The 25,940-nt window shown below is 37.6% G+C and overlaps 1 protein-coding gene across 1 annotated transcript in view; it reads right to left on the bottom strand.

The window, feature by feature from the left end:
- The window catches only part of LOC122789257 (steroid 17-alpha-hydroxylase/17,20 lyase), a 199,618-nt gene that overhangs the window by 51,509 nt on the left and 122,169 nt on the right, over positions 1-25,940 (bottom strand). The window contains exon 6 of the mRNA XM_044056553.1: positions 4,037-4,206. Within this exon, the coding sequence (XP_043912488.1) occupies positions 4,037-4,206 (170 nt within the window). The remainder of the gene's footprint in view (positions 1-4,036; positions 4,207-25,940) is intronic.

Below are 25,940 nucleotides of genomic sequence, written 5' to 3' on the forward strand. Positions count from 1 at the left end.
TACGTCCAGTGCATCTGTCAGCTTTTACTCATTAATTTCATCACATCTGCATTCTGTGCTCCCCAACACCCAGTACCCTTAGTATACATCCAGTGCATCTGTCAGCTTTTACTCATTAATTTCATTACATCTGCATTCTGTGCTCCCCCAGTACCCTTAGTATATGTCCAGTGCATCTCTCAGCTTTTACTCATTAATTTCATTACATCTGCATTCTGTGCCCCCCCAGTACCCTTAGTATACGTCCAGTGCATCTGTCAGCTTTTACTCATTAATTTCATCACATCTGCATTCTGTGCTCCCCAACACCCAGTACCCTTAGTATACATCCAGTGCATCTGTCAGCTTTTACTCATTAATTTCATTACATCTGCATTCTGTGCTCCCCCAGTACCCTTAGTATATGTCCAGTGCATCTCTCAGCTTTTACTCATTAATTTCATTACATCTGCATTCTGTGCCCCCCCAGTACCCTTAGTATACGTCCAGTGCATCTCTCAGCTTTTACTCATTAATTTCATTACATCTGCATTCTGTGCCCCCCAACACCCAGTATCCTTAGTATACATCCAGTGCATCTGTCAGCTTTTACTCATTAATTTCATCACATCTGCATTCTGTGCTCCCCAATACCCAGTACCCTTAGTATACGTCCAGTGCATCTGTCAGTTTTTATTCATTAATTTCATTACATCTGCATTCTGTGCCCCCCCCAGTACCCTTAGTATATGTCCAGTGCATCTCTCAGCTTTTACTCATTAATTTCATTACATCTGCATTCTGTGCCCCCCAACACCCAGTATCCTTAGTATACATCCAGTGCATCTGTCAGCTTTTACTCATTAATTTCATCACATCTGCATTCTGTGCTCCCCAATACCCAGTACCCTTAGTATACGTCCAGTGCATCTGTCAGTTTTTACTCATTAATTTCATTACATCTGCATTCTGTGCCCCCCCAGTACCCTTAGTATACGTCCAGTGCATCTCTCAGCTTTTACTCATTAATTTCATTACATCTGCATTCTGTGCCCCCCCAGTACCCTTAGTATATGTCCAGTGCATCTGTCAGCTTTTACTCATTAATTTCATTACATCTGCATTCTGTGCCCCCCCCAGTACCCTTAGTATACGTCCAGTGCATCTCTCAGCTTTTACTCATTAATTTCATTACATCTGCATTCTGTGCCCCCCAACACCCAGTATCCTTAGTATACATCCAGTGCATCTGTCAGCTTTTACTCATTAATTTCATCACATCTGCATTCTGTGCTCCCCAATACCCAGTACCCTTAGTATACGTCCAGTGCATCTGTCAGTTTTTACTCATTAATTTCATTACATCTGCATTCTGTGCCCCCCCAGTACCCTTAGTATATGTCCAGTGCATCTCTCAGCTTTTACTCATTAATTTCATTACATCTGCATTCTGTGCCCCCCCCAGTACCCTTAGTATACGTCCAGTGCATCTCTCAGCTTTTACTCATTAATTTCATTACATCTGCATTCTGTGCCCCCCCAGTACCCTTAGTATACGTCCAGTGCATCTCTCAGCTTTTACTCATTAATTTCATCACATCTGCATTCTGTGCCCCCCCAGTACCCTTAGTATACGTCCAGTGCATCTGTCAGCTTTTACTCATTAATTTCATCACATCTGCATTCTGTGCCCCCCAACACCCAGTACCCTTAGTATACGTCCAGTGCATCTCTCAGCTTTTACTCATTAATTTCATTACATCTGCATTCTGTGCCCCCCAGTACCCTTAGTATACGTTCAGTGCATCTGTCAGCTTTTACTCATTAATTTCATCACATCTGCATTCTGTGCCCCCCAACACCCAGTACCCTTAGTATACGTCCAGTGCATCTGTCAGTTTTTACTCATTAATTTCATTACATCTGCATTCTGTGCCCCCCAGTACCCTTAGTATACATCCAGTGCATCTGTCAGCTTTTACTCATTAATTTCATCACATCTGCATTCTGTGCCCCCCAACACCCAGTACCCTTAGTATACGTCCAGTGCATCTGTCAGCTTTTACTCATTAATTTCATTACATCTGCATTCTGTGCTCCCCAATACCCAGTACCCTTAGTATACATCCAGTGCATCTGTCAGCTTTTTCTCATTAATTTCATCACATCTGCATTCTGTGCCCCCCAGTACCCTTAGTATATGTTCAGTGCATCTGTCAGCTTTTACTCATTAATTTCATCACATCTGCATTCTGTGCCCCCCAACACCCAGTACCCTTAGTATACGTCCAGTGCATCTCTCAGCTTTTACTCATTAATTTCATTACATCTGCATTCTGTGCCCCCCCAGTACCCTTAGTATACGTCCAGTGCATCTCTCAGCTTTTACTCATTAATTTCATTACATCTGCATTCTGTGCCCCCCCAGTACCCTTAGTATACGTCCAGTGCATCTGTCAGCTTTTACTCATTAATTTCATCACATCTGCATTCTGTGCCCCCCAACACCCAGTATCCTTAGTATACGTCCAGTGCATCTGTCAGCTTTTTCTCATTAATTTCATCACATCTGCATTCTGTGCTAGGATTGTCCTTATCGTCTTTCTTATTTGCTGATTGCTGGGAACTTGACTCCCATCATTTAATTTTTTCTTCAGGTTTATGCATCCAGAGATAACAGTGTTACATGGTTTTGTGCTGACACTTAAATGTGTGAAGCATTACTCGGCTAGATCTTTTCTTATTTTCCATCCCTCTGAGAATGTATACTTTTGGAGTTATTTGCAGAATGACCCACATTCCTAATTAGGTTCATAGGTTCATAGATTAGTACTAGGCTAACAGCCCCTGTGGGCTGTTTTAATCCTAGCCAATTACCCCATGTGAGAATCAAATGTTCTAGCTTGTAACAATAAGGTAAACACCTTAACCATTATGCCAACTTCACAACCTCTAAGATTTGGCTAATGAAGTTATTAAATAGGGCATTTGCCCTGTCTGAAGCCTCTGCCATTTCACTAGCTGCCCTCATTTATTTTAAGTTCAGTTTTTCACCACCCTCTGCCTCCTTCAATCAAACAATTATTTCCTGACATTACCTTGTTGGGTAGCATGGCTGAGTTTCCTGGGAAATTCACAAGCCTTCTGTGATGAACAATGTCCTTGAATATTCTATAGCTCACAATATTATTTTCTCTCATGATCTATAACCATAAACACTTAACCAAAGAGATGTTCTGTGCTACCTTTTTTTTCAGTAACTGCCCCCCCCCCTTTATTTGTAAATTCAACTATTCCAAACACTACATTTGGTTAAGTCCAAAGCTGTTGAGATAACACTGACTGATCCATATTTCCAGACCTTCCTTTCTTTCCCCTTTGTCAAGGTAAACTGTATATTCCCTCCTCCTGACTTTCTGCAGTATTCGGGAATCACTCCACTGTCTGTGAAATCAATGACTAAAATAGCCAATGGTGCTCCCTGCTTTCCCCACATATTTCCTCCTTATTCCAGGGAATATAAATGACTCACTGCTTTCGCAAGACTTCATCTTCGCAAGTCATTTTGGGAGTCCGTCTCCTATAACATAACCATCTGTTTATATTCTCCCAGCACTGGTTCATATTCTACTTCTATTTTGTCTTTGGAGCCTTACGTGAAACTAACATTGGGGTGTTATGGTAGTGAGCTTTTATTTTACTAGTTTTAGGGTGTAAACAGCTGTCAACCACTTATTGCAATGAAATCACATTTTTTCTTAGTCTATCGACAACCTTTACAGTGACTGTAACCCACAGCTGACCTGTTCTGAATTTGAATTAAAGACCTCTAGGTAACACTATCCCGAACCATCATAGCAACTGACTAAACGTCCTGTTTATATAATATTACCAACATGACTGAAGAGTATCTGTGTATGTCTAAGATTTAATGCAGAATTTAAGCTTGGAATAAGTAATGTTCTGCAGCAGCAAGTGATCAAAACAAGAATTATTATTATTGTCAAAGAACTGAATTGTAAAATATCAGTCCATGTTTTGTGATAATTATACATACCTGGAATCTTCCATTGCTACATGTGGTATCAGGAGTGGTGAAACTGGACGAATCCGAAGGACTTCACTGATAGTTGCCTCTAGATATGGTAAGTTTCCGCGGTCACTAATTTTTGGATAACGTTCCTGCCCAATCACAGCATCAAGTTCTTTCTGGATGTTCTTCTGTACCTAATATACAATGAATGATACAGTGTTATTTCTCAGAGATTTTATAGTTTCTGCTCTACATTCCATTTCTTTATATGCCATGCATTTTCCATAGGGAAACTATTGTGAGTATGTCCTATATTTCAGGAACAGGCTGTGGCCTGCTTCTCTTCTTGGGATTGGTGCTAATATTTTGCCTCTGGTGAGAGAACAAGCAAAGGATCATTGTATCCCAACAGAGTGAAGCTGTGATGAGCTCAGAATTAGTAGTAGCCATTCATGCAACTCCCCTCTTTTCATCATTCTTAACAACCTAATTCTTTGTTTTCAGTAAGTACTGCTTGATTTGTTTCTAACTTCAGAATATCTGCCTAAATGCTTCATTCTTAAATTTTCAGGGTCTACGTATTAATTTCCCCTCAAGTGTTTGGCAGTTATGTGTACAGACTCAGACACCTTGAGTGACATTTTTCCTTAAAAGCACAATTGAAATTTCTTCAGTACTAGTTGCACACATGACAGCTAGTTCACAGTGACAAGCAGTGTCCAAATAGCTGCAAACTGGATACTCCTGACAGTGACTGATATTCTCACTCCAACAGTCTAATCAATAAAAAAGGGTCTGTTGCCATGGATATGAACTTTCCTACTGTCTCCGTTACCAGCTTGATGGACACGGGCATCCTGAGGCAATGTAGAAATTGCCTCATGTTTACTGGCAACCAGTTAATACTCAAACAAGCTGTTATGGTATGTGAGAGATGTATTTACACATTACAGGAAGCAAAGCTCTTACATAAAATAATTAATAATGTCAATAAGGTTGTCAGTAGTACACATGCTACACCTATCACGCAGAATTCAAAGCAGACATATAGACCCACATGTGCTGAGGCACTTACATGTAACCTTCCTAAACCACAAAGACCTCCAAGACAAAGTACACATAAGAAAAACCCGCAGCAGCCCCAGACGCACTATTTCAAAACAACACCCGCATCAACACATAGGTTCATAGGTTGGTACTGGGCTATCTGCCCGAAGGCATATATTAGCCCAGCCACGTTGTGCGGTATTCACCGCCCCTTTAGTAGTTCCCTAGACCCTTGTACTAGCAGCTAGTACCCTTGGCCCCTATCTAGTAGTGCTGTTGGTGTGATCCCCAGTGTGAACTTTCTGTTACCCATCCACTCATCAAGGTGCTTCTTGAAGAGTGATAGTGAGGGGCTCTGTCTTATGTAGATCGGGACCCTGTTCTATAGTAAGGAAAGTCAATGCAAGGGGAATCTATCCCTCCAGCATGTTCTATTTATTGTTGTGTTGAGGTTTATATCCCTAGAGCGTGTAGCTCAAGTAGATTTGGTTTTGCTAAGATGGAGCATGTTCAACAATTCTGGGTCGGACATGGCTCTGTATGTTAGACAGAGATCGCCTCTGAGAAAGCGGTATGCAACAGAGAACAGTCTTAGCTTTTTCAAATGTGCTGCATAGGGCAACTGTATGAGGCCAGTAATCCTCTTGATTAGGTACCTCTGTGGTCTCTCCAGCTGCTGGAGATGTCTAGCCAGGTACATTCTAATTGGTGCATTGTACTCAATAATGGGTCTGATGAGGGAAGAGTAGAGGGGCACCAGTACATCCTTATATCTTGATGTGAACCCTTTCATGATCAGATGGGTCATATAGAAGGATTTTCTAACCATTTTGGCAACATGGTTATCAAAGGAAAGCTGACTATCTACTTGAGTCCCTAGATCCCTTATTTCTTCTTCAGATTTCAGGGGATTACCTCCTATGTTGTTGTTTGCGGGTACTCTGTTTTTTCCAAAGGGGATTACTACGCATTTTTTTGCATTTAGCTTGAGACCATGGCTTTGACGCCATGCATCAGTCTTATTTATGCCCTTCTGGAGAATCTCCATAGCACCCAGTTTGCAGTCGTCCGCAAACTTAGTCAGTCACAGACCTTCCGCGCTTACCTGTACTTCTGAGAAGTATATGCCAAACAGGAGGGGCCCCAGGACAGAGCCCTGAGGCACACCACTCGTTACTGGTCTGGATTCGGACATAGATCCCACTACTCTTACTTTATGGGATCTGTCTGAGAGCCAGTTTGCGATTCATCTTGTGACATAAGGGTTTATGCCCAGGCTGGTGAGCTTATCAATAATACCTGAATGGGAAATGGTGTCAAATGCTTTTGCAAGGTCAAGGTAAGCCATGTGTACCTCCTTTCCCTTATCTATAGCCTGAGTAACTGTCTCAAAGACATCCACCAGGTTCAGGAGGCATGATCTGCCCTTGACGAAGCCGAACTGTGTGGGGTCCAGTGAATGGAGGTTCCCAATCTCTCCATTTATGAGTTCCATGATGATTCGCTCCATAGCCTTACAGATCAGACTGGCCAGGCTTATTGGTCGGTAGTTCCCAGGGTCAGTTATGGCCCCACCCTTGTGTAGCGGGACCACCGTTGCCTTGTGCCATTCTATAGGGACATATCCTGTGGAGAGGCTGAGACTGAACAGGGTATTAAGATGCGGGGTTAGTTCCTTTTGGAGCTCGTGTATGACACAGCCTGGGACACCATCTGGTCCCATGGAGGCAGTGTTTTTAGCTTTAGATAGAGCCTTGTTAACCAACGTATCAGTAATAATTGGACTTACACAATCCCCTGGAATGGTAATAGGCCCTGTAGGTGGTGAGGGGGGGAGAAATTTGCACTGAACCTGTCAGCCAAGATGTTGGTAATGTCAGAAGGGTCAGTGTATTTTGTTCCATTTTGTACTAGCTCAGAACAGACCTGAGTGTTGCCATTTAGGTTTTTGACGTAGCCATAGAAGGCCTTATGGTTATCCTTGGCAACTTTCTTTTCAAAATTAGCTTTAGTTGACTTGATGAGGGCCCTCACTTTCTTACTAATGCTGATCAGGGATGATTTTTCTACTTGAGATTTGGCCTTTTTTGTATAAGTCTCCTCCTTTTATTGTAAAGTTTGCTTATGGCCGGGGTCCACCAGACTGGTTTCTTCTTGCTTGAGGAAGGAGTCTTGGTTTTATTTGGGATAGCACGGTCCATGCAATCCTGAAGATGCATATAGAGTGCCTTGGTGTAGGATTCCGCATCCTGGATATCATTATCCTTCTGCAAGGGAATAGTGAAGCTTTCCACTTCGGATGCAAGTAGTTTGAAGTTTGCTTTGGAAAGGTTTTTGACTATGGTTTCTTTGACTGGGCGAGGTGGAGGGGTGAGGATGTCCAGGGTTATCAGTTTGTGGTCGGATCTGACCAAGGAGGCAGTGATAACGGGTGTGGTACAATGGGCGCCCATATTTGTGATGATTAAATCCAATATGTTGTCCCCTCTAGTGGGGGAACATACTAGTTGTTCAAGGGCATTTGAATTTATAAATTCTATGAATCACTGAGCATAGGAGTTGGAACATTGGTAGTTCGCCCAGTCTATACCAGGGTAGTTGAAATCACCCAAGATTATGGTGTTGGGTAGGACCTTTATATTTTTCAATGTCTCAAGGAATGCAGAGTGAGCATCTTGGGACATGGTGGGCGATCTATAACCTTCTCCAAGGATGATGCCACAATACGAATAAAAGATGATTGACTTTAATAATTGGCATAGTTTCTGGTGTGATTCTAAGGGGGTGCAATATTTTTCAGCATGAGTCAACAGATCACGCTGCTTTGCCAGGGATTGTCTGCACTTCTCCCCTCTAGGCTTTTGAATATTAGCTAAAACATTGTCTTCTCCCATAGTGCCTTTTGTAGGCAATGCTAAACTAAAAGTACTTCTGACATAGCAAATCAAAACCAAGAAAATCTAAAGGTATTACTGCTCAGTGCTAGGAGTCTAAACAAAAAACTCCACTCCCTAGAAGCTCTCTTTACCCTAGAGAATGCTGATGTCTGTGCAGTCACTGAGACATGGTTTAAAGCCACGGACAGCACACCAACAGTGCAAGATTATAATGTCTTCCACACATTTAGGCCAACTACTTCACAGGCAGGGTTAAAGGTGGAGGTGTCTCTATTTACATCAAAAATAAATATACTTCAAGGCTGGTCAAACAGGACAATGCACTTGAGCTGCTCCATGTTCAAATCACCATAGGTAAAATCCAATACCACTTCCTTGCAAGCTATAGGTCCCCCTCTGTGACCCTGGAAACCCATACCATGTATTTAAACTTATTAAAAACACTAACCATCCAACCCAAAACCATATTTATGGCTGAATTTAATTACTCCACTATTAACTGGAAATCCTATATGATACCAAACATACATGCACAGAGATTCCTGGATTTTGTAAACACAAACTCCCTGGACCAGATAGTCAGTACACCAACCAGGGGTGCAACCATACTGGATCTGGTCCTCACTAATATGGGACACTGCTGCACATCCCCTACTGTAATGCCTTCCCTGGTAAGGTCAGACCACAAAATGGTCTCCTTTGAAGTAAAAATAAAACCTGGACCCCCAGCTAAACCTGGAATGTTCAGGAACTATTATAAGGCTAACCTCCTGCTGTTAAGTGAGAACCTGGCAAAATTTCAAGCCCTCCATAAACCCTGAAAACACTTCTGCCTATGCAGAACTGTTCACAGAAACCCTGTACAAGAATATTAATAGCTGCACAGAGGTTCATAGGTTCATAGGTTTATACTAGGCTATCTGCCCTAAGGCATTTATAAGCCTAGCCCAAATTATTGTGGCTTACGCCACCCCTTATATGAAAAAATACTGTGCCCATTAGTTTGTTGTGCCTCTGTCCAGCAGTGACCCAGAGATGATTCCCGTGGTAAACCTACGATCTCCCATCCACAGGTCTAGATTTCTCTTGAACAGAGTCAGCAAGGTGCTCTGCCTCACATGGACCGGGATTTTATTCCACAGCATAGGGAGTCTCTGAGTGATAAATCTATCCCTCCAGCACGTCCTATTTATATCCGTGCTAAGGTTTAAGTCGCTTGCTCTAGTGGTTTTGGTGGATTTGGATTTTTTGAGGTGGAGCATGTCCATTAATTCCGGGTTGGACATGGCCTTGTATGTCAGGCACATGTCACCTCTGAGCAGACGGTATGCGACTGAATAGAGCTGGAGTTTTTTCAATCTGGCAGCATATGACAGATTTTGGAGTCCCTTTATCCTTTTGGTGAGGAACTTTGGGGTCTCTCCAATTGCTGCAGATGTCGGGTGAGATACATCCCGAATGGGGCATTGTACTCGATCATTGGTCTGATAAGTGAAGAGTACAGGGGAACAATGACCTCACTAGATCTGGATGTGAATCCCTTCATGATCAGGTGGGCAATGTAGAAGGTCTTTCTAACCACTTTAGCAATGTGAGTGTCAAAAGAAAGGCCACTGTCAACCTGGGTCCCCAGGTCCCTGATAACCTCTTCTGTGCTTAGTGGATTGCCACCTATATGGTAGCTTGGGGTTACCTTGTTTTTCCCGAAGGGTATGACTATACATTTTTGGCGTTTAACTTCAGGCCATGGCTCTGGCACCAGCTATCTGTTTCCGTGAGTCCCTTCTGAAGGATATCAGTGTCCGATGCACTTTCCACTATGGCGCGCAGTTTGCAGTCATCTGCAAACTTTGTCAGCCAAAGTCCTCCCATGTTGGCCTGTACTTCTGAGAAGTAGATGCCAAACAATACAGGGCCAAGGACCGAGCCCTGTGGGACACCACTTCTGACCGGCTTGGAGTCTGACACAGCGCCAGCAACTCTAACCCTGTGGGTTCTGTCCTTAAGCCAGTTTGCAACCCATCTTGTGACATATGGGTTTACATTTAAGCTGGTAAGTTTTTCTACAATACCCGAGTGGGGTATTGTGTCGAAAGCCTTTGCAAGGTCAAGGTAGGCTGTATGGACTGCCTTTCCCTCATCAATGGCCTTGGTGACTATTTCAAGAAGTCGACCAAGTTCAAAAGGCATGATCTTCCCTTGACAAAGCCAAACTGGGTCGGGTCCAATGTCTGCAAGTCCCTATATCTTTGTTTATGAGCTCCATTATGATCCTCTCCATAGCTTTGCAGACTAGACTTGTTAAGCTTATGGGCGGTAATTACCAGGGTCCGTGAGGCGCCACCTTTGTGGAGTGGGACCACAGTTGCCGACGCCACTCCTTGGGCACGTATCCTGTGGTAAGGCTGAGATTAAACAGCTGCCTTATGTGCGGGTTTAATTCCTCATTTAGCTCGTGTAGCACACAGCCGGGGACACCATCCGGTCCCATTGATGCTGTGTTTTTAGCTTTAGAGAGCAGCTTTCACCTGCGCATTTGAGATGTCCGGGAGGCTACACTCGGCTGGGATAGTTATCTCTCCTTTAGGGGAGAGGGGTGAAGTTTGCACTGAACCTGTCTGCCAGTATGTTGGCAATGTCTGTGGGTTCAGTGATTTTGTATCATTTTGGACTAATTCTGAGCATATCTGTGAGTTTCCACCCAGGTTCCTAACATAGCTGAAAAAGGCCTTATGATTGTCCTTTGAATCCATGGCAATTTTTCTCTCAAAATTGGCCTTAGTTGATTTTATGAGTGCTCGTATTTTTTACTAATAATGATCAGGGGTGACTTCCCTTTTATGGATTTTGTTCTATCATGTAATAGCTTTCTCCTCTTATTGTAAAGTTTGTTAATGGCTGGGGTCCACCAGACTGGACGTTTGCCCTTTGTGGAAAGAGTCTTGGTTTTATTTGGGATTGCCTGATCCATGCAGTCCTAGAGGTGTTCATAGAAGGCATTTGTAAGGGCTTCCGCAGCTTGGGTTGTGGTTTCCTCTGACTCAGGGGCCTTGAAGGATACCACACCAGTCTTGAGTAGTGTGAAGTTTGCTTTAGAGAAGTTCTTCACTATGGTCTTTTGTTTGGGGTGGGGGCGGGATGTGGATTTCCAGTGAGATTAGTTTATGATCAGATCTCACCAATGAGGGATATACTTCCGGTGTGGAGCATTTTGTCCCCATGTTTGTGACAATGAGATCTAGTATATTTTCTCCTCTCGTGGGAACAGTGACTAGCTGTTCCATGGCATTTGAATTTATGAACTCCAGGAACCGTTGGGCTAGAAAGTTAGGGCTTGAGTAATGTTCCCAGTCTATATTCGGGTAGTTGAAGTCACCCAATATGATGGTGTTTGGAGATACATTTATACCCTCCAGTGTCTTCAGGAAGGCTGTGTGGGGTTCCTGAGTTTGAGAGGGTGGCCTGTAGCATGCTACAATTTGTAGAGCAGTTTTGCCTATTGTTAGTTGCACCTGGATGGTTTCCGAAGCTTCATGCGTTGCCACCAACCTGGAGGTGTGAGTATCCTTTATGAATATGGATACACCCCCTCCTTTTGTGGAGTGGTCCGGGTTTTGGGGCCGGAACGCATGATATGAGGTAAAACCTAATAGTGCCGGGGTGCTCTCAGGAGCCTTGAACCAGGTTTCAGTTACAGCACAGAGGTAGCTGTACCCACCAGGAAGAAGTTCAGAACTAACTCAAAAAACAAGCCACCTTGGTAAAATCACAAAATCAATTGCCTTTATAATGGGAGGAAGAAAATCATGGCAAAAATTAGGAGGTGAAACACCCAGCAGGATAAAAACACTCTCATTAAACTAAACTCAGAAGACAAATAAAGTCTACCAAAGCCAAATTTGAGATAAGTTTGGCCTCCCAGGCCAGGGACAACCACAAAGTATTCTTTAGGTATGTTTGCAACCTCAAAGACAATGCACAATTGTGTGCAGAGCTCATTGTAAATGGAGCCACCTATACTGACAGTCCCAAAGAAAGTCTCTGCAAGTAAGGCATCTGCAGGGTCCTAAAACACTATTGTAAACCAAAAATATGACCAACAGACAGTGGAGACCAAAATAAATATATAAAGTGTATCAAACAGATCATTTTCGGCTTGTATTAACACAAAGCCTTTATCAATGTGAAAAAAACATAAAAAATACACCCCATTTATAGTGTGTTATCAATCCTAAACCCAATCACAGATGTTCATTTAATCCAGGTGCAAAAAGCCCTCCCAGTTTAATTATCCATTTTTTCTCCTTAACATTGAGCAATTCATGCCATCCAGTTTTATTTGGTTGCAACCCAATAATGCTATCTATAATTGTAGATTGGAAGCTTGCAGTCTTGTGTATTAAAGTGTGTTTATAAAGAGTGTTGTTGTCAAGCTGGTTCCTAATTTCACTTATATGCTCAGAAATTCTATGTCTTACCGCCCTGGACATTTGTCCAACATAAAAGGCTGAACATTGACATGTTGCTAAATAAACAACCCATTCCGAGCTACAGTTGGCGAAAAAAGGAATCTCGAATACCATGCTAGTATTCTTGCTACTGAAGCACATAGTTTTCAGCATTCTACAGCAGTGCCTACAATGTCCACATGGGTGGCTCCCCTTAAAAAAACCCACCTTCGATGGTAGTTTTTTTTTTCTCCCTAGGTATAAGACAGCTATGTTTGTAGTGATTAAAATATGATGCTAAATTTTTCCCATTTCTGTATGAGAAACTGCACCTATCCCCAAGGAACTCTGATAATTTATTTTCTGCCATAAGAATATTCCAGTTCCGGCTTACACTATCAGTAAGTACCCCTGTATTCCACCCATATGTGGTCACTAATCTAAGTTTTGTTGTGGTGTCAGAATCCTTCTGTTTATATTGCAAGAGTTCATCCCCGTTAATCTCATTGACCACATTTAATGCTTGTGTGATGTGTCCTGTTGGATAACCTCTTTCCTTAAACCTGTTGGTTAGGTCATCTCAGAAATGCAAATATGTATCTTCGGCTGAGCATATACGTTTATGAGGAGGATGATAGCTGGAGGCATGGAGCAAAGAGTTATATTCGGGGAATTTTCTGTATACTTCAGTGGTGAGAGTATTATCCAGGGCCCTGATGACCATTACATCCAGAAAAGTTATCCTATCCTGGTGGCAATTCACCATGAATTTGATCTCCCACTTATTTTCATTTAGATATTCAACAAATTCCCCAAGATATTCCTCATCTGACATCCATACCATCCAGCAATCATCCAGATATCTTCTCCACATATTAATTTGATCAATATATAAATTATGTGATTGATCATACAAAATTTGTTCCTCAATGTACGCCATATAGCAAACCTCCTGACTGATAAATTCAGCTCCAACTTTACACCACTCCCCCCCCTCAACCTTTCCTCAGGAAATATCATCAAATATAACTCCCCCTACCATCACTAGGGAACAGGTCCTTAATGCTTTCTGTAAGACCAAGAACACTGCATCAATGGGCCCAGACAAAATCCCATGATGCATTCTAAATATCATGAACCATGACCTATCAGGGCCTCTGAAATTACTATTTAACTGTAGCCTCCAAACAGGCTTCCCTCTGCAAAAAGGTGGACCATCTATAGACTCTGGAAACTACAGACCCATAAATCTCACTAGTCTTATATGTAAACCCATGGAAAGAATTATCATGGAGATGATCAATAAAGATATAGTAAATCTGCAGTCACTGGACCCAACCCATTTTGGATTCGTCAAGGGGAGATCATGCCTACTCAACCTGGTGGACTTCTTTGAGAAGGTCAAAAAACAGCAAAAGCACAAAAAAACTAGCAGAAATAATAATCGTTGGTGGGAAAAAGGACATCTTTCCTAATCCATTCAAGAACATTTGTAAAGTTATTACCGGGAACAGTTAATGGAGAGTTACTCTCTCCTGGCCTTTGTGTGTGTGGTCATTCATCTTGTCATTCATCTTGTGCACCATCGGAAAAGTCCCCCTGGTTGGCAAGTCTAAAGCTGTACTGGACTAATTCCCTTCTCCGTACTTCCATTTGGGTTGGATGATTTTGAGAATTGTGTAACAAATCTACTCTTTTAGTTAACTCAGAAACTTGTTGTGAAAGAGTGGAAGTAATGTTAATTAAGTCACCTTCCATTGATGTAGAATTGACCGTTGAGTTGTTGAAAATAGTGTGTTGTCAGTAGAACCAGGCGACCTCCCTCTGCTGTTTTTGATGGTCTATTCCATATTACCGTTGTTTCACACTCAGTAAAAAAATCAATTTACCAAACAATGGTTGAAAGAATTCTTTCCCAGATAGTATCAGCCATGAAGTTTTTTGAGTACATATTTTTTAAATTCACTATATATATATATATATATATATCACTCTCGCAAGCTTTTTCAAATACATGTACTATCGGATGTAATGGGAGGTTGAAACAACTATTTTTATTCAGCCTCAAATGGAAAAAATGACCAAATAAACCAAACCCATTCATCTGAAACACTAGTGAACACCAATGAACCAAAAGAAAAGTGCTCATTGCAAAACTTCACCATAAGCTTCGCACAAATGATCTGTAAAATATGTTTTATTCCAATAAAAACAAATCAATTCAAGAATGATTAAGCACTTTCATCCCTCAACTATCACTCTGAGACTTCTTCAGAACATAAATAAAAATTGAGGTCACCCTTTTTTTTTTTTTTAATATTCTGATGCATTATATACCAATCAAACACTTAAAGAATTAAAGGCATATGCATACCCATTCTAAAACTCCATTCATCAGTACCCAAACATGTGTTGTACCTTTTAAATACATAAATAGCGCCTTTTGAATACATATGGAAACCTTTCCCACACAAAATAAAATAACATTTCATATGTAAAATATTTATAGAGATTTGTAAAGGTCATTAATAAAATATTATTGTACGAAGTGTGTCATATAAGACCAATATATTAACCCTACGTTTAAAAATCCAGAGCTTTTTTCTTTAAAATTGGTAACAATGACACATGGTCATTAAGGCCTAAATTCTTCCTTACATGATATGCCCAACACAATTTTCTCCTCAGGTACCTATAGCTGATTGTATAAAGACCCAAACTATCTAACCTTGATTGATACAATGTTGTATACTCTCCAATATGAGCACATCTCCCTTATTATATGTGAAAAAACAATATGTGGCCCTCAGTAATGGAGTAGACGTAAGATGCAAACAGTCTCACAATAAATTCTTTATTACATGTGAAGTTCTTTTGAATTAGGCTAGACACTTTTAAAGCTTTGGCTTTAACTTTTTGGGCATTCATTCTAAATTTAAAATTTATTGCCAGTACCTGTTCCTAGGTCCTTATATTCTAACAGATTTTGCAATCTGAATGGTCCCAAATTTACATTTAATTGTACCTTAGATCTCACAAAGTAGAGAACAGCACACTTATTATGTCTCAGTCCAGTTTGATTAAACCATGAGTACACCTCACACAAGTATTCATTAAAATAAACCACATCATCTAGGTGAGTAACGTAAAACTGATTTTAATGTTGTCCACATATTTTGCCATCCATACTTTAGGAGTAATGTGAATAAATAAAAAAAAAAAAAACAAATTAAACAACATAGGTCCCAGGACTGAACCCTGTGGAACACCTGCATTAATTCTTAACCAATCCGAAGTATAATTTTCTAATCTCACCTGCTGCCATCTGCCTCTTAACCAGTTAACATTATGCATATACATAGTTTCTAACATAGCAGAGTAAGGTCTACTATCAAAATATTTTGATAGATCCAGATATACTACTGTAATTGACATGTCTTGATTAAGAGTTTGTAACACTGGGTTGTGGAATTCTACAAGATTAGTAAAAGTGGATCTGTTCTTCATAAATCTGTGTTGAGTAAGATCCATTAAAAAACCCTGAATATCTCTATTTAGAATTTGTTCTATACACTGCTCAAAACTTTTGCCAACTAGTGAGGTTATGCTAATAGGTCTATAATTGTTGATCTTGGTCCTTTGTCCCTCCTGTGTGAACAGGGACAACATCAGCAAGTTCCAGCTACCAGAATGCAACAAATTATTAAAAAGAAGTGTAATGGTAGCTGATACAAGAAACCCCAAAACACCTAAGAATATTATGTGGAGCCACTGTCCTGTTAAATATGACTTAACGACTTTCTTACCATATCCAGGTCTTGTTCTACATCTACATTACAGGACTGTCACAAACATTGGCTTCAACAACTAGAAAATATTTAAAACTCAACCAATTCTGACAAGTACCAAGGAAAAACAAAGGAACTGGGAACCGTGCCACAAAGCAAACACCAAAAATGAGTGCACAAAACATTTATTAAACGCTTTTGTCCACAGACTTCTTCAGAATACTATCAATAGTAAAACCAATCATTTTATAACATTCAGTAACCAATAAACTTTCATCATCAATTAACCTATTAAGAACACACTAAAATCTAACAATCAAATGAAGATAGTGAACTTTTTAAAAGACACAACAGTAACTTTTGTTTATTTAAATACACCCTTCTGTTCTTTAAAAAACTTTTTATGTTCACCATGTCATTAATCCCAGGTACCCTATCAGCCCTTAAGTTTAATTGCCATAAGGCTTCTCTTTGCTCTAAATAACTCTTAAAATCTCCTCCCGAGATCTGTCAGCTCCTGTTCTAAAATAGAAAAAAGAAACTTTTTATATTTATTACATTCTTATGTATGTTTAAAAAGGGCATTTTTTGTTATAAAACTAAAGGGGTAGTCTACATTTGTGTGTGTGCAGTGGTTGTTCAGCCTTTTATATAGGGTCTTTATGATAGGATGAGAGAACATTTATACTGTATAAAACATCCCTAGTACACCAGCTGAGAACATTAATGATTATGTAGTTTGTAATAATTTTGTAGTGCATAGAGTGCGGTGATCATGCTCCGATATCTAGAAAAAGACAAATCAGTTAAGTGTTACTATAGGGTGAGACCCAACCTTAACAAATATTTTGCACCCCCTACTTAACTTGTTAAGGTCAGGTCTCATGGTAGGCAGTCAAATATGCCAGTACTAACCAGCAAAGACAGTGACAGAATAAAAAACAGTTTTGTTTCTGCCTACTGCCTGTGCTGATAACATGTCCCTCACTGTTTGAACTAAACTTAGAAGGTACCTATAATAACATAATGTCTGTTTGCCATTATTTTTTGACTGATACAAAGTCTGAAATTGAAATGAATGTCATTATTTAGTGACTTTAATCCATCTGAAAACAAAATATTTTATGAGGAACTGACCAAACATAATAAGGCAAAAATCAGAACATTCTGTGAAAATCTGGATATTTCAGAGGCATGGCAATGTGAGTATATATATAAGGGACTATATTACACTTGTCTTCCTGAAAGCACTCACTAACTGCTTTATGGCTTTGAAAGCCAACAAAACACTTGGCATTTTTTATTTATTTATTTTTTTTCTGTAACTAGTAGTATATGGAACAGATAAAGCTCCATGCACCACAAAGAATTATGATTGGGTCTCTGATCATACCCCTTAATTATGTGTTGTCAGGGTGAATTTCTTGGCAGTTATGTCTCAAACACATAATAAGCAGGTTATGATTGGTGACCCCACACATAAGCTCTATGTTTTGCTTAAAAAATAGGCCAGAAAGGAATTGAGTACTGACCTTTCTCCTGTCATAGTTCTAATCTTTGTGAACTTCTTAGCAAAACATTTAAGAATATTAATTGCGAAAAATGTAGAAACATGGTATTATATTTGGTTATACTTATAATATAGATACAGTAGTATATATCCTGACATGTTCCTGCAACCAGTTTATGCAGGACAAACTACTGGAAAGTTTAAGGCAAGGCAGGAGGAACAGGTCCACGACATTAAGAATAATAAACAGGAAAGTCTGTTAGAATACTACTGCTACCTCTTTCATGGCTACTTCTTCTCAACCTTCTTTCTGCCTTCAGTTCTGTTATAATCCTTCCTAATACATCATTACTTAATTGCTACCCTCAGCCCCCCAATATACTTGCTAAGATTTTATAGCCATAATTATTATTATTATTATTTCCAGTTTGATGACCGGGGAGGTCCACTGGGCTCAAGGAGCCCATTTTCAGTGGAGGCCCAGAGAAAAAAAGCTCCATATTACATAGTAAAACTAAGCAAAGTATAATGGCAAAATTGAAGAACAGACATTACATAATAGATTAGAGACAAGTTGTACATTGGTTATAAAGCATCTAAAACTTTATGATGGCAATAGAGAAAATTCTTCCCAGAAAGGGAAGAATAAAAGGTGTAAAGTACATTATTTACAATGTATACATTCATGATATTGATGTGTTCAGAGAGAGACAGTTGTACAACAGAAAAGTTGGAGAACATATATTACATTTTAAGTTAGAGACAAGTTGTTGTTCTTTGGTTACATAGCATCTAAAATTGTATGATGGCAGTAATGAGAATCATTGCCAGAAAGCGGAGAGTAAAAGGCAGAAAGTAAACTATTTACAGTATATACATTCAAGAAATTGATGTTAGATTACATTATATTTAGAATGAGGCAGTTGTTCAGGAAAGCAGTATGGAGTAGAGTTACTAGTAATTTAGGTAGGGACTATTGCACTCTATGCCTTTAATACACAGAGTTTCCTTACTCTGCTACCCACTTCCTTTCCTCCCCTCTCTATTTTCTCATTCTTTTTCAAAGACTCTCTCTTAGACACATCAAACAAAACCATAATAATTATATTTTGTTCTCCCTTTTCTCTAAAGAATGGGGCTCTAAATAATGCCAATAAGAAGACTGTCATCACTGTAATGCATGGTTTATAATCTGTATGTTATTTTTCTTCCCTGCCATACCACCAAATGGAAAATAATCTAACTTACAACTGACTTAAACTCTTAAGAGTACCTTGTAAATATGATATATGATGTTATATATGTATTTTTTTGTGATATGCTTTGTAAATATATACAGGCACTGCTTAAAATTTGTGTGCTCTGCAAATGTATGTATACTGTAATTCTATGTGTAATCTTAATAATTTTTGTAAAACATCTGAGGAGCTTCCCTCCCTTGGCCACTGCTGAAAAGCAGGTTAGCTAAACTCAGTCAGACTTTCCTGGCAAACAAAGGCAAAATAAATAAATAAATAAACTAGCACTTTAGTTAAGACCACTCAGGAGATGATAGTACTCATCAAGGGGTAATCTCATAAAAAATAAATTTGCAAATGAGGGGTAATGAATTCAGAGATAGGTTATTATATAAAGAAAATATTTTTGATGTAAAATTTGGTAGTATAAGCACTTCTGGATCTGATACAGCAATAAACAGGAAATATTTGCTGTGATACCTTTAATACACATTAAGCTTTCTTTTTTCCAATATCTTTATTTAATTTTTCATAACTTTTTCCATTCAGCAGATAAACTTGTAAAATATAACAATTGATCAGACGAGAAGAAAAAGAAAAAATACTGTTGCAAACAACAACTTAACAGTAACATCAACTATATACAAAGTGCTGAGTGCCTATTACTCTTTCCTGTCAAAAATAAATATAGAATACAGTTGTAAAGTATGTATAAGATTGTCTATTAGACTTAGATACTAATAATTTCTGTGCTGCTAAATATTTTACTGCCATTTGTTTAAATCCATATTATTTTTGTTCTAAGACAATTTTGAGTGATATAAAGTTTAACCAATGAAAAAAAAGTAATTAGTACATGTAAATCTAATTGTGCTAAACCAGGAGGGGATATATGTAGTAATGCAAACTCCCAGGATAGAGTAAACTTCTTGTATCCCATTTTTTCCAGCATGACTGTAAAGAACACCAATGTTTCAATGAGAATTTTCAACTCCAAAAAATATGAAGTATATCTGCTTTTTGATGGTTAAAACATTTATGGCTAGGGGATGATGTAGGGAAGAATTTGTTAATTCTATCAGGAGTCATAGAGGCATTATTTAATATCACTGGTTGAGTATAGGCAATTTTTTTAAAAGGCAATAATTTTAATGACAATTGGATAGATTGAGATATTTGGTTATATGAAATCGAAGCATTTAGTTCATTCCAGTAGTTAGAATAAATGATAGAATTTTGACATTTAACAGAAATAACTAATTTATATATATTTGATATTTTCTTTTTGGAAGTAAATGCTGGCCATAACAGTTTGTATTACGTTCATTAATTTTTGTATTATCTAAAAGTTTATAAACAAGTTCTTTAATTTGTTTTAATATGATAAAATAACTTTTAGGGAGGTTAAGAGCAATTATCATTTTGTCGAGCAAAGATTTTTTATAACCGAGGAAGCCAAGGATGTTTTTATCCTTAAGTAAGGGATAATTTCTTAAATTTAACATCAGGTTATTCAACTTTATATTAGGATTGAGATATAATGGCTGGAATAATATCACTGATTCTTTTAAATTAAGAGTCGCCAACAAATCTTGAAAATTTCTAATTAAATGTTTTAGAAATTTATAGATTTTAAACATTTTGTTTATTTAGAAAAGGTAAACTTCTGGGATTACACTGAAATTTATGCACAGTTATGCCACAATTTCACTCATAATGGAATCCATTTGTCTTTGGGTTGGTTAAATTCTGCTATTGCTATCAGTGTGCCCAAGTTAATTATATCAAAAATAAGTCTTAAAGTCTGGTAAAGCTAATCCACCAATATTTTTAGAATATGTGAGTTTTTGATAACTGATCCTAGTAGGGTTTGGAAACCAAAGAAACTTTGATAGACTAGTAGAAATATTCTTAAAAATTAGTTTGGGTTTTAATATTTGATGCATTAAATTGGAATAATAATTTGGGAAGGATATTCATTTTAATAAAAGCAACTTTAGATGAAAGAGAACGAATAAGCTTAATACATTTAAAGACATCCCGTTGTATTATGTTCCAAACATTTCTTAAACTTTTGGTAAAATGGAATATGATCATGACAAACGTTTATGCCCAAATATTTACTTCAATCATTTAGTTTAATTTCTGTATCAGGAAAGTAACTAATCAGATTATATTTTCTGTTTAATGGAAAAATAGAAGATTTAATCATATTCACTTTATAGCTGGAGAATTTAGAAAAAGTATCAATAGATTGTAAGATTTTATGTAAGTCAGTATTAGGCAAAGAAAAATAAAGATCATTGGTGAAAGCTGTTAGTGGTATCTAAGTATTCAAAATTTGGGGGATATGGCAAAAAGTTTTTTTGTAGTATTAAAAGAAATACGGGTTCTGTATAAATACTGAATATATTAGAAGATAAAGAGCACCCTTGTCTTGTTCCATTGATAACTTTTATTGGTGAGGAAGAAGTTTTATTTATGTATAATGTTGTATATGCATTAGTGTATAGAAGTTTAATCCATTCAGTAAAATATTTTGGAATATTGAATTCTAGCATAACAGAGAAAAGAAAGTCCAAATTAAGTTGAGTTGAGACCTTAGTGGCATCCAAAGCTAATACAAAATTTGAATTATGATGTTTGGATAATGTTTTTAAAGTATCCACTGTAAGTGTATGGTCATAGGTTTGTCTATTTGAATAAAAACAGATTAGTAAGAAGAGATTATATTTGGAAGTATACTTTTTGGTCTGTTTGCTAAAGATGCAAACATTTTAATATCTGTTTTTATAATGGAGACTGACCTATAGTTTAAATGATTTTTATTATCGGATTTGCCTTTAGGGATGAATATTGTTTTAGAGTTATTTAAGTATAAATCTTAATACCATTTTCCTTAAAGTAGTTGAATAAATGCAATAGTACTTTTGAAACTACTGAAGTGAAAGTTTTAGAAAATTCAGCAATAATGCCATCTGGGCCAGGTGATGTACCTCTTGTAAGGCTGTTGATTGTTTGCAGAATTTCTTGTTGTGTAATCGATGAAGTAAGACAATTTGATTAATTGTTGGAAAAGATAAGGTACTTAAAAAATTATCTCTTTCCTGAGGGTCATAGGAGAGATTGTGTTCTCCATATATTTGGGAGTATAGGTGTATAAGTATTTGTAAATACTATTCTCTAGTGTTATAAGGTTTATCCTGATAAGAAATTTCAGTTATTAATGGAGAAGTTTTATTCATATTTATAATCTTTGCAAGAAAATTGGAAGGCGCTTGGGCCCATTCCGAATATTTAGGTGTTTGTTGTGATGCATGAAGTAAGTAAAGTTCTTTCTGTAGCTTGGTTAATTGTTCCATTAACTCAGAATTATATTTTATATGTAGTTCTTGTCCTGTTTTATAAATCTTGTTTTTATTAAATTAGCTTTTGATTTATTCGATTTTTTTGCAGTAAGGTCCTTTAGTTATAAATATTCCTCTAATTTGAGTTCTGATAGCAGCCCATTGAATGTCAAGAGGAATTTGAAAAATATAAATTATCCAGGAATTTTTCAAATAATGAAATAATTTCTGTCATATCTTCTTTCTGGAGTAGGTTAGGATTTAAGGACCAGTTATAATTGTTAGTCCCTAGTTTACAAGTATTAAGCCAGTTTATATTAAGAGAAATTATAGAGTGATCACAGAAAAAGACCTGGATTCTACTTGAAAAGTAATATCAGCAGTTAAAAATATACCAGATATTACAAAGATGTCTAGTCTGGCCCATATTTATAGCAATGGGAATAGTAGGTATATTTTGTCAGTGTAGTTTTATTATTTTGAAAGTTAGAAGGGTCAAAAAGACTAAAATCTGTTTTAAGTTCTGATATCAAATCAGATGCATATAAATTATATTATTTACTTGTTTTTGTTCCGTCATTAATGGGATCAGTAACAGCATTCCAAGCCCTACCAAGAATGTAGTAATGATTTAGAAAGAAAGATAAGAGTTTGTATATTATCATGAAAAATTGATGTTGTTTAGAACAAGGTGCATATAAATTTAGTAATAAAACTGGTTTATCAAGGAATGTACTTTTAATAACCATGTAACACCATCTTCCATCCTTATCTGAGTCTTGTGTTAAAATTACATCCTTAAAAGACTCTCTGATAATAATTGCAATGTATTCCCCACATCATTCTCCATTAGCTGAAAAAATATAGGGGTGGTGATTGTATACGTTTCAGGAATCATGCTCCAAAAGTTTAAAATGGGACTTAATGCAAAAGACAGCTAGCACTTAATTCTTCCTGGAAGATCTCCTTGCCTTACCATGACCAGACAATACCAGGAAGCTATTAAATAAACAACCTGGAAAGGGTTAAATACATAGAAGTTCCAATAACATAAGCATATTGTATAACCTTTACATTTTAGCATGTTTGAACTGGAATTTACAATGAAAGTACTTTTAACAGCAAAAGGCAAGTAAATCACAGCTGTCCTATAGCATCATTGTACCCAGCTATTAGCTCCACTATGAAGAGAAATTTGTGAATGATAAATTATATTGATAAAATAAGATAGTGAGTAGTTATTGTAAGCTCACATCAGTTTAGTCATTGTTCTTAAATTAAATATATATTTTTTATTTTAATCATTATTAATAAAACTGAATAAAAGAGAAAAAGAAAAATATTGACTTATAAAACTCAAGCTGTATATATTTAAATGGGTCCTGGTCTTATCAAAAGTACATTTCATCAAAAGTAAGCAAACAGTTGTTTGTATGTAGATTTAGTTGTATATCAAGATGTACTTTTGATTTTACAACTAAGCAATATTCCCTTTTCCCCACTGTAGTGCAATCTCAGAGTGAGAATATTGAAGTAGAAGGATGTCGGGGGCACAGCCCCCCACATGGATGGTGGAGGGGGGCATGCCCCCCTGCATAAACGTGAGTACTGTTTTATTTTTTTAGTTTTTTGGTATGTGTTTTTTTTTTCCCGAAAGTACATTTTCGATAAAATGCACTTTCACGAAAGTGAGTTCAATCTTGTACGTTTTGATGAAACGTACTTTCGATGGATCAACATAGATCCATTTAAATATGTATAGACCAAGCCAGTGTTTGACTTTCAAAACAATTGCAGTAGTAATATACAGCTGTATATTACATCTCTCTCATCTATGAGAAACAGAAAGTAAAGAGCATTAGAGTTATAGTCTATAAAGTTAGACTATAATATGAATCATTATTGAGCCAAAAAGATGTGTTTCACAACAGTGAATTTTCCAGTACAGAAAAGGCACTCCAAACATTACATGATAGGAACTTGACTCGCACCGGTCACAATTTTCAAACACTATGGATCCATTATAAATCTGTAACAGGCAGAAATAAACAATACTAAACCAGACTGGTAGACCATAACAAATCTGAGTCAGGAGAAAAATTGAAAATATTTCAAAAGATCTGTTTCGCCTCTTTTATTGAAGAAATTGAGTACTTCTCTTTATGTTGGAAGATAAACATGAACAGATATTTCATCTGAAATTCATTTTTTTCTGTTTATTAGAAAAGCACAGTATGGCACCAGCTTCTGTCTAGCCTGTTTTATCTGTAAAGGGAGGTTATGTGCAAAAGTAATTCTATTGCTGTTCAGTTAATTACTTTTTTTCTTTCTGGAGGCTGCAAGGTTCTTGCTTACATCTTGGTAGTTTAACAGTTTAACATGAATATTTAAAATATATATTATGGAAGACTATTGACATGGATGGGAATAACTGGAACAAACTGCTTCTCTTTGCTATAAGGGAAGTACTCTGTACCACATATGGATTCACACTGTTTAGACTGGTGTATATCAGACATCCACCATAATTGCTAGATGTAGCAAAACATACATGGGAGGGGGAAAACAACCCCTTTAAAAGGTATTTTCAGTCCTACAGGACATGTTAAGAACTGTAATGCCTATAATAAAGGGAATGTATAGAGAGAACCCAGGAGACACAACAGAGAACATATAATAAACAGAGAGCTGAAACCAAGAGGCAGAGTACATTTGCTATTACCCATTGCTGAAAATAACTTCATTGTAAAGTGGTAAAGACTTTTGGAATTTGTACATAAAGTAAGTGAAATGAATTAGAAGGTGAGACAACAAGAAAAAAATGAAACTATAACAATTATACTTCATAAATGTTCTGAAACCTTGGAGAAAAACTGAAGGTTTTATATTATATTTGCAGAAGAAGTTAAAGCCCCTACAGCATGTCCAGAAGTCAGGGATACATTATTAGTGTCTCAAAAAGAAGTGAATGAATGTGTATTCAAGAATAATGACATATTTTTAGAGGGGTCTGGTAGTACCAATTTAATCCAGCGCAACATAATAACTGCACTTCATGAGAAAGTAAATTGAAACTGTACAAGATATCAGGCTTTCAATACCAAGCAATTAAAGATGATGTACATCAAATACTCCAATATGGTGTCAAAGAGGAATCCCAAAGTGAATGGATAGTCACATAGTACTGGTTCCAAAGGTGGATTGGCCTATGAGATATTACAATAACTACTTGATAAAGTTGACTCATCAACATCATCATCACCATCAGCCCCCTTTTTCACATTTTCTACATGGGGTGCGGTGTTATATTAACTTTTACCATCTGCCTCGATTCAATGCCACACTCCTGCCTTCTTCAACACTCATGTCTGACTGTTGCAGATCATCTCTCACACAGCCTATCCACTTCATTGCTGGATGCCCTCATTTCCTCTTACCACCTTCTCTTTGATAAAGTTGAATAGTGTATCAAAACTGAATACATGTCCCATACATATCCCATGCTCTGGTGGGCGAACTGAAAGATTGAGCAAGGATACATTTCAGTCCACTTTAGATCTAACTAGAAACTATTGACAAATTCCACTTGTTCTTAGGTTCATAGGTACTTACTAGGCTGTAGATCTGTGAGGATCTTTAAAAGCCTATATAAA

Source organism: Protopterus annectens, chromosome 14.part0 (assembly GCF_019279795.1).
Source record: "Protopterus annectens isolate FY-2018-M chromosome 14.part0, PAN1.0, whole genome shotgun sequence".
NCBI classification, from domain to species: domain Eukaryota; kingdom Metazoa; phylum Chordata; order Ceratodontiformes; family Protopteridae; genus Protopterus; species Protopterus annectens.